This window comes from Petaurus breviceps, unplaced genomic scaffold, assembly GCF_028583685.1.
Source record: "Petaurus breviceps papuanus isolate PSGF00001 unplaced genomic scaffold, PetGlider_PUasm1.0 90760, whole genome shotgun sequence".
Classification (NCBI taxonomy): domain Eukaryota; kingdom Metazoa; phylum Chordata; class Mammalia; order Diprotodontia; family Petauridae; genus Petaurus; species Petaurus breviceps.
The window spans coordinates 5,648,538-5,658,752 of NW_027187338.1; the positions used below are offsets into that span (position 1 = coordinate 5,648,538).

At 45.1% G+C, this 10,215-nt stretch overlaps 1 protein-coding gene across 4 annotated transcripts in view; it reads right to left on the minus strand.

The window, feature by feature from the left end:
• Positions 1-5,382, minus strand: part of INPP5B (inositol polyphosphate-5-phosphatase B) — an 83,590-nt gene extending 78,208 nt beyond the window's left edge. The window contains exons 1-3 of one of the 4 annotated variants that reach the window (XM_069067976.1): positions 5,245-5,381; positions 4,693-4,885; positions 4,314-4,393 (exon numbers count right to left, since the gene is read on the minus strand). In XM_069067976.1, the coding sequence (XP_068924077.1) occupies positions 4,314-4,393; positions 4,693-4,749 (137 nt within the window). In that variant the 5' untranslated portion in view covers positions 4,750-4,885; positions 5,245-5,381. Of the gene's footprint in view, positions 1-4,313; positions 4,394-4,692; positions 5,081-5,244 lie in introns of those variants that run through there. The other 3 variants (XM_069067977.1, XM_069067978.1, XM_069067979.1) reach the window with 3 other exon arrangements.
• Between the last annotated feature and the right edge of the window lie 4,833 nt (positions 5,383-10,215).

Sequence of the window (10,215 nt, forward strand, 5' to 3'; positions counted from 1 at the left end):
ATAGAGAATATTTGTATGAATGTTAATGGAAGGAGAAACAGAAGTGATTTTTCATTGGAGTATACTACAGACCACCTGGACAAGAGGAGGAAATAGATGGAGAGTTTGGGGAACAGATCACCAACCTGGAACAGAGATGGAGAACTTCAATTATCCAGACATCTTCTGGAGATCTCTGTCTCTAGACCTCTGCCTCTTTCTTTCTCGCTCTGTCTCTATCTTTCTCTGACGAAGCAGAACATCTAACTTCTTGACTTGCCTCAGTAATACTTTCATCCTTCAATGGGTGAAGGAACAAACAAAGACAAAGTTCTATTCTACATCATACTCTCACTAACATTGAGAAACTGGTCACTGGGGTAGAAATGAAGGTTTTCCTGGGGACAAGTGATCAATTCCTCACAGCATTCGTGATAGAGGAAGGGAAATCTCTTCTTATTTTTATAGTCTTCTTATATTTTACTCTTCTTCCACATTTTTTTTTTTTGCTTTTTGGAGAGGGGGGAAGGCAGGGTAGTTATGGTTAAGTGACTTGCCCAAGGTCACATGGCTAGTATGTGTTAAGTGTCTGAGGCTGCATTTGAACTCAGGTCCTCCTGACTCCAGGGCTGGTGCTCTAATCACTGAACCACCTAGCCACTCCTCTTCTGCATTTTCAATAATCCAACCATACTGCTCCTCCATTCCTACATTCTATCTCCTATCTCCCATCTCCATGCCTAGAATACTTTGCCTCTTCACCTCTGCCTCTTAAAATCCTAGGCTTTCTTCAAGTCTTAGCTGAAATGCCTTTCTGCAGAAAGCCTTTTTCAAGTCTTCCCAGCAGTGACAGCCTTCTCCTCTAAGGTCATCTTTCATCTAGGCTGTATGCATCTGGTATATACACCTTAGTATTTAGTCCCTCATAGAATGTAAGCTCTTTGAGGGAAAGAACTGTTTTTGCCTTTCTTTGTATCGCTAGCATTTAGTACAGTGCCCCACACATAGTAACCTTAATAACTGTTTGTAGATCAATTGATTAATTGACTGAGAACCTGACATTCACAGGAGATTTGGGAATGAAGATTTCAAAGGCTTCAAGAGAAAATATAGGTTGGAGTCCATGGACTAAAACGCTGCAGGGAAAGTCGGCCCAGGAAAGATGAAAGAAATTCAAGAATGAAATTCTGAAGACATAAAAGAAAACAATTTCAATGATAAAGAAAAGTGAAATTTATTTAAGAGACCAATGTCAATGTACAGGAAACTCACCAACTAACTTAGATTTTAAAAAGAAATGTGAAGATAGAAGTGAGTTCATGTAACAATGAACACATATAAAAGCATGGCATGGTCCTGTAAAAATAGTGTCAGAAGTGGCAGAGTTCAGTGGATAGAAGCTGGCAAAGGAAGTTAACGACAAAGAAGAAGTAGGTGTCTTTTGAAGCTAGATTGAAAGAAAAAAAGGAGGATCAAAGAAGGGATAGGACCTTGGCCTGGGATGGATGGGACAATGGTAACTGACAACAGAGAGAAGATAGGGCTGTTCAGTTTTTGTTTTGTTTCTGCCTTCTCTGAATGCCTTTTTTGGGGACTTGTGTCGCTAGAAATGACTCAACAAAGAATGATTTAATAGAACTGATACCCATGATAAGGAAATGGCAAAAGGGCACCTGTCTGTCCTTAATGAACTCAAGTCACCTGGAGCTCCGCTACAGAAAGAAATGGCAGGTGTGATTGCTAAGCTATTTATTCTCGATAATAATACTTGAAAGGCCATAGAAAATGGGAGGAAGATTGGAGAAAGACTCATTGTCCCAATATTCAAAAGACCAGTCTATAGTCAATCAGGCAACCAAGGTTTATTAAGTGCCTCCTATATGCCACAGACTATGCTAAACACTCTCACTTGCTAACAAAGGCCCAAGACAATCACTGCTCTAGAGAAGCTCCCGATCTAATAGGAGAAGCAGTGAATTTAATGTCAATCCCTGGGAAATGTTTAGAATGGATCATTAAAGAGATGGTAAGTGATCACCCAAAAAGAAAGCTGGTGATTACAAAGACCATGTCCTACTAAATTAAGCTGATGTCCCTGTTTGAAAGGCTTCCTAAAGGAAGAGGTTTCCCCCTCCCCCATTCCAACCTCAACTGTTTGGGGCACAGAGGCTGAATGACCACGTTGGGTCATGTGATAGTGGGGATTCCCTCAAACTCTGGCCTGGCCACTGAATCCTTTCCAATGCTCAAATTCTGTGATTCTGTGACTCTCACCTCAGAACCTCTAGGTTACCCTGGGAAAGGTTCATGGCCTCAGTTTACTCATCTGCAAAAGGGGGATAAAAAATACTCGCACAATATATCTCACAGGGTTGTTATGAGGAAAGCATGATACAAATTTAAAGTGCCGTATAAATGTGAGTCATTATTATTGTGGTCATTAGAGTGAGGAGAAAGTGTATACAACTGAGGGAATCAGGGAAGGCTTCATGGAGGGGGTAGCACCTGAGCTGACACATACAGGTAAGTCTTTTGCAAGGCGGAGGAGAGTATGTATGTGCAGGGGTTTAGATACATTGTCAGGCTGCCCAAACATGGGAGATCCCTCTCAGCTAGAAGAGTCATCTGTGCCCTTGTCTAATCACCCTAGTAGACAGGTAAACTCTTTGAAGGGCAGGAACAGTGTCTTGTTTCATCTTTGAGTCTCCAGGACTCCCACATAACAGATACTTGCTTATTGAATTGAATTGTTTTATTCATCTACAAGTCAGAGGCAGGACACTAACCCAAATCTTCCTGAATTCCATCCTGCTTTCTCCCCTGCTGATGCTCCTTTGAGACCATCTGACAGACCCCTGAGATCAAGCCCCGACAGACTTAATCTACAAAACTTTAGAACCACTGTCCTGGGGCCATTCTGTGCCTGAATTAGTGATTGCAAATGTAAGAGCCCACTAGATCTAGCCATCCCCAGGCCCCAGACCTTCCAGGACATCCCATGTGACTATCTACCCCAGCAGCTTCTTGCCATCTGCCCTGCTGAAGCAAGTACCCCTCTTCCCCCCTTTCCATCGATTGCTTCTGGGATGTGTGTCATCTGATTCCCCTAAGGCTCCACTCATCATTCCTGTGGCTTCCCAAATCAAAGCACCCTCCTTGGCCACCACTTCCTACATGTGCTGTCTTCTACTAGAATGTAAACTCCTAGAGAGCTTTTCAATTTGTATCACCAGCATTAAAAACACAGAGCAAACACTTCATAAAGGCTATTTCTTCATTCATTCCTGGCACCAATTCAATTCAGTTGGCTCATCTCCCTTACACACTCTGCTCTAATGGTCACCCCTGAGTTTGAGTCCTTCCTGTGACATATATTTGTACTGGCTGTAGTGTCGTGTTCAAATTCCTTAACCTATCAGTGTCCCAGGCAACTCTAATACTGTGTTACAAGACAGTTGCTGAACTGTAACAGCAGAGGACATTTTCACACAGGAAGTTACCCACATTAATAAAAATCACAGAAATGGGCCATCCCCCCCACACACACACACACATGTCTGCAAGTTCTGTGAGGAAAAGGGCTCCTTAAATCTCCCTCAACACCAAGCACAGAGCCTTATATGTATTGCTATTACTCAGTCCTGTTCTACTCTTCATAACTCCGTTTGGGGTTTTCTTGGTAAAGGTACTAGAGTGGTTTGCCATTTCTTTTTCCTGATCATTTTACAGATAAGGAACTGAGATAGACAGAGTTAAGTAACTTGCCCAGGGTCACATAGTAAGTGTCTGGGGCTGGATTTGAATAAGTCTTCCTGACTCCAAGCACTGCACCGCCTAGCTTTGCCTTACACACAGTTGGCATTTAATAGATATTTGTTGAATTATACTGGGTTACTAAACTTTGACCCAATCAATCGAATCAACACAGTTCCCCCTGTTGTGTTGGGGGGGGAGGGGGAAAGGAAGCAAAAAAAAAAAAAAAGAATGAGACAGCCCCAGCCCTCCACTAGCTCTGGGGTCTACAGAAACAGACCAAATCAACACTAGTGCCACCTTCTAAGCTAATTTAATGGTGTGCCAGAGAAAAACAGGAGGCAGATGCTAAAATGCAAAAAAAAAAACAAAACCCCACACAAAAAAAAAAACCCAAACCTGGGAACAGTAGACCCAAGACTTGGGTTAATTTCTAGTTCTACTTACTAGCTCAGGAACCTTGGATAAGTCCCTTACCCTCACCGGACCTCAGTTTCCTCATCTGTAAAATGAAAGGGCTGGAATAGGTGAATTTCAAGTTCCCCTCCGCTTAGATACAGTGTCATTCTGAGTTCACTTACGCATACTCCGGGCCACATCGGACCAAGCCCAAGAGGCGGCTTTGTAGGCTGTCCTCGGTACACACTACACCCTGTACAGCCTGCCACCCAAGGTCAAGGAAAATAGGAGGGAAGAAAGGAAGGAAGGAAGGAAGAGATGTCTTTCAACTAGGCTCACTCCACCCTGATCTTGCCCGCCTCTCCATCTATCCAGCAGGGGTACGAGAGTAGTGAGACAGCAATAGAAATGGGACCAGGTTCTACCGGAATGAGACCAGGACAGGGAGATAACTTTTTGTGTCCCCCAAAGCCCCTCACCACCCTGGGCACCACGCAGTGCTCCCTTCCTTATTTTCCCCTCTCCCGCCCTCCAAGAGCCTGACATATAGGGAAAGGATACAATAACGCAGTGTTCACCCTGGGCCAGGGTCTCCTGAATGGCCCCAGACTGGTCCATTCTGGCAGCTGCGGCTGGACCCAGAGACACACAGCTGAAAGCCTGGGAACCGGCGCGCTGCAGACGTGTTCCAGTCCAGGCCGGAAAACTGAGTGGATGTCGGAGCGGCTGGATGGAGTCCCGGGACCCCGAAGGGCTGGGAGAGCCGAGACGAGAGCGATGTAGGATGAGAAGAGACGGCAAAGGACGAGAGGTTTTAGGGGACTCGAGTGGCGAGGGATCAGAGTCCAGCCCCACTACTCTTCCCCAGTCTCCACCAGCCTCCCAGGGAGGCTGTCCAGCCGCGTTGCATCAGCCAGCCGGAGGTGGGGGCAGGAGGGGACGCAGTGTCCTGCAGCGACAGACAAGTGAATGGGGAGAAGGATACCCCACCCAAGCTACACATCCGCAGCCTCCAACCCCACCCTTGTTAGTCTGCCCACCCGGACTCCAGTTGGGTCCTGCTGCTCATTGCTTAGCCTGCTAGCGCACGCAGCTGTCAAGCCGCCGGCTTACCTCTGGGGATGTCACTGCCTGCTGCGTGCTGGAGACAACCGAGAGCCTGGGGACGGCAGGACAGTGCCAGCTCGCTACACCTCCCGGCAGGCTCTACGCAGCTGCCCGCGGGCCAGCGGGCCAGGGGCCAGATGGCCTACAAGTCCCGGCCTGCACTGCGCTTGTCCCTGCACGACCGGGCTATTTAACCCCTTAAGCATCTCCTCTGTCTGGAAGGGTCCTTATCCCATCCTTGCCCCTGCAAGGTTACTGGAGGCCACCAAGGACTCCAAGTCATTAAGCACTCCTATCTCCCCCCTCTTCCCCCACTGCCCACGCATACACATGCAAATACACAAAACCCCAGACCAAGCCGGAGGTCTGAATCCTGGCGTGTAAATGGTGTCATGCTAAGTAGAATTCAATTCAACCATCATTTGGTAAATCTCTCTAAGTGGATCATTGGATTTAGAGCTGAGCAAAACTTCAGAACTGCAAGAGACCTTAGAGGTCATCTAATCTTACCCCCCCCCCCCCATTTTACAGATGAAGAAATTGAGGACCAGAGAGTTTTAGCGATTTGTAGGCTCTCTGGCAGGTAATAAGTGAGGAATCCACATCCTATTTCTCCTAATCTAGCACTCTGCCCATTATAACACACTATTAGGTCACACCTCTATAACTCAATCTTAAAGAGAGCTTAGAGCAAGAAGAGGAAAAATGACTCGGCCAGGGTCACCCAGCCGGGATGTCAGAGTGAGAACTTAAGCTTAAGTCCTGGTTTCAAAACTGTATCCAGAAGTCCTGATCTATACCTTGCCACTGGACCCAGATGACTCTGGAGGAAAAAGTGAGGCTAGTGACTTTGCACATTCCTTCCTCACTTTAATCCAACTCTCTTGCATATCATGGCATCACCTCCCTGATGCCATGGTCCTCTTCCAGGATGAAGGACAAATGACAACAACTAAGTCATAATGGCTCCCAGGCACACAAAAACAAAATGATGACAATTACTACTACTACTACTACTACCATCACTACCAACACCACCACCACCACTACTACTACTACTACCACTCCTACTCCTACTCCTACTACATTACTGGCATTTCTGTTGCTCTTTAAGTTCTTTACAAACATTATCCGATTTAATCTCACAACAAACCTGGGTCATAGGTGCTTTTATTATTTCCTATTTTACAGAGAAGGAAACTCATAATACACAAATATATAAATACAAGGTAATTTTTTGGAGATAGGAGGTCAATCTATCTGCTCACCTATCTATCCATCCATCCCATCTATTTATCTATCATCTATCAGTAGTCACCTTTACCTAGTTATCTGTCTTTTTGGTTATTGTTCTTCAGTCATGTCTGATTCTTCATGACCCCATTTGGGGTTTTCTTGGCAAAGATAATGGAGTGCTTTGCCATTTCCTTTTCCAGCTCATGTTACAGATGAGGGAACTGAGGTAGATAGGATTAAGTGACTTACCCAGGGTCACACAGCTAGTAAGTGTCTGAAGCCAGATTTGAACTTAGGTGATGAATCTTCTTGACTCTAGGACTAGCACTTTATCCACTGTGCCACCTAACTGCTTATCCATCCATCCATCCATCCATCCATCCATCCATCCATCCATCCATCCATCCATCCATCCATCCATCTATCTATCTATCTATCTATCTATCTATCTATCTATCTATCTATCTATCTATCTATCTATCTATCTATCTTCTATCATCTATCTACTTTCAATACTACCTTTACCTCTCTGTCTATATCTCTCTCTCTACATATCATCTATCTATATCTATCTATCAATATGGCATAGTGGACAGAGTTAGTCTAGAAACCTTGAAGACCTGAGTTCAAATCCTGCCTGTGACACATTTTGGTTTTGGGTCCTCTTTGAGTTACTTAGTCTCTAGGTCAGAGGTATCAAACAGTGGCCCGCTCTGAAACCCTTCCAAGTGAAGTCTGAATCAGATTTAAAATGTCATTAGGAAATACTTAGCAAATTAAATAAAAATGTAACAAAACAAAGATTCTGTTCATATGATGAGGTGTTCTAAGTCAATATGTGGCCTGTAGAGTTCCCTATGTACAGCTTCACAGTGCAGTTTCTGTTGAGTTTGATACCAGTGCTTGGGGTAATTCTTTTTTTTTTTTAATATATTTTTAAGCAATTGGGGTTAAGTAACCTGCTCAAGGTTACACGGCCAGTGATTTCTGGGTGTGGTGCTGAGTGTCTGAGCCCGGGATTCGATCTCCAGGTCGTCCCAACACTGGAGCCGGTACTCTTACTCGCTGAGCCACCTGGCCACCCCTAAGCAATTGGGGTTAAGTAACTTGCTCAAGGTTACACGGCCAGGTGTTTCTGGGTGGGTGCTAAGTGTCTGAGCCCGGGATTCGATCTCCAGGTCTTCTCAACACTGGAGCCAGTGCTCTTACTTGCTGTGCTACCTGGCCGCCCCTTGGGGTAATTCTTTAAGATTAAGTTTCAATGAATATGCTAACCTGGTAGAGGCAGTTTCTTCCCCTATGAACTTCCTATACTAATGAAATCATAGATCTGATTCCTATCTATATGAGTACATATAGGTGTCCCCAAAGTCTTAGTACAGTGTTAAACTTTAATAGCTTAATACATATATAATATGCATATAATAATATATCATAAATCTAGCCTTATTGTATATTATATATGTACACATTGTACAAGTGTATACAATTATATACTATGTGTATAATACATGTATTCTATATATATTATAATATACAATGTTATAGTGTTGTGTATTTGATTGTATAACAATGTATTATATATTTTATAATAGGTATGATTATTTATGTTATATTATTAATATGGCATGTGTATTATATATAACACAATACATATATGGTATTACATGTAAATAATATATTATATTGGATGTATTATATAATTATATAGTGTATTTAAAATGTCACATACATATGCATATGTATGTGTGTGTTCTGTATTCTAAAGTCCCTTTTGTAATTAATATTTTGTGACTCTTAAGTTTAACCTCTTGCACAGTCTTGGGCAAATAAAAAGACCTTCAGTGAACCTTTAAATGTGGATAAATTTCTGATGGGTCTCCCTGCTCTGATTCTATATAGAATCTCTCACCCTGCCCTCAATCTCCCAACCGGTGGAGAGGGTTCATTCTCCTACCTGGGGATATTAGTTACAATGGTGAGGAGCAGGCCATTCCTTCCCCATTCCCATGCCATAGGAGAAAACCCAGTCACTCCTTCCTTTCCAAAGCTGTGGGGTAGTTAAAGCAGTGGTCTCTCCTATTTTGCAGATGGAAACCAGGAAAGGCAAGGGGACTCCAACGCCTTCCCCATGTTCCCCATTCACTGTCCACTACTTGCCTTGAGTACTCTGCCTTTCAGTAACATTATGTTTATTGAGGTCACATTTCTGATGGGGAGAGGACACAGCAGAGGAGTCATCAGAATCCATGGGGAGAAGAGCAGGACTGAAACTTCCCCAACTGAGGGAGAGAAGACTAGAAGGAAACAGATCCTCCCAAGGCGCCAGCCTCAGAACCAACACTTCCCCCGATCTTAGCAGGAGAGAGGAGTTCTAGCCCATATCTTTAGCTACTTCCCTCTGCTCCTCCCTCATATCCTGGCTTCCCCATGCAAGACCCAAGGCTGCCTTGCTGGGGTGACTGCCCTCAGAGGAGGGAATGGGGGAAGGGCAAGAAGATGTTATCCCTGCTTCTAGAAACTCACTGTCCCTGCCTTTCCCATCAAAGTCACCAAAGACTCTGTAGGCCCAGTAAGGGGCACCAAGGGGAGCAGCAGCTGCTGTGGTTGGCATGGTGATGGTGGCCTCCATCCCAGTGCCCCAATGTCCCAGTGTCCCAGCTCCAATTGGAGCTCAGAGCAGGTGCCAGGAAGGAAGGATCCAGACATCCCATGCCTCTGGCCAGGGACTCATTTGCCTTTTATTCAAACAGTGTGAGGAGGGGCAGGGCTGGAGGGGTGCTGGGGTAGGATTGTGGTTTCAGGCACAGAAAGAACAGGTCCTGGGGGAAAGTTCTGTAGCAGAGGACAGGGGTGTGGCTGAGAGGTTCATTTGGAAAAAGGGACTTTTGTTTGTTTTGGTGGGAGGTGTCAGACACACCTGCCAACAGAAAGGAGGGAAAGTGGAACCTCTCTGCCTATCAGTTCTTGTCCTCACTCATGTTTTTTATGGCTTGCCCACTGTCCTCTCTTACTTAGCTGTGCCATTTAGGACAATGAGGGCACCGAGCTTTAGTGGGATGAGCTCCCCTGACACCGTGCATATTGAAAAGCCAAGGCAACACTCAGGATGCCTGATATTTGAGGTAAAATGAGGATTGGGGGGGGGGGGGGGAGAAGGAAGGACAAGAAGAGAGAGACAAAGCATCTGGGTCACTGAGTCTTTCTAGGAGAAAACTAAAGCAGAGACAGATCTTGCCAAAGTTACTGTGTCCTCATGAAGGGATGAGGCATAAGGACCAGCCCTGTCCAGGAAGCCAAGCCATCCACTTTCTGACCTGTGAAGGGTCTTTGAAGTTAATTGGGGGGGGGGGGATTTCCAAAACTGAGGTCAGAAGATGGGCCAGAGCACTTCAGGATCAGGTCAATGATGTAGTTTCCCAGAGGGACAGTGGAGCAGATCAGATCTCCTGGTATTGTTTCCTGGGGTCTCCAGGCATGTCAGGCACAGTCCTACCTTGCACAAAGCACACCCCTTACCCAAGGTGTCTCTCTCTTACTCTGGCACTGAGCCCAGTGAGACCTCCCTGAGGCCTCTGTTCTCCCCCTACCTCCTGAGCTGGGCCAAATCTCCCAATAAGAGTCCCTAGAGAATAATCTCTGAGGACTCCAGGCTTGGGCTCTAGTCCTCAGGAGGTATGCAGGTTATGATTCTGTAGAATTTATATCCAACCTGCAGGTCCTTTCCTCATCCCCCATTTG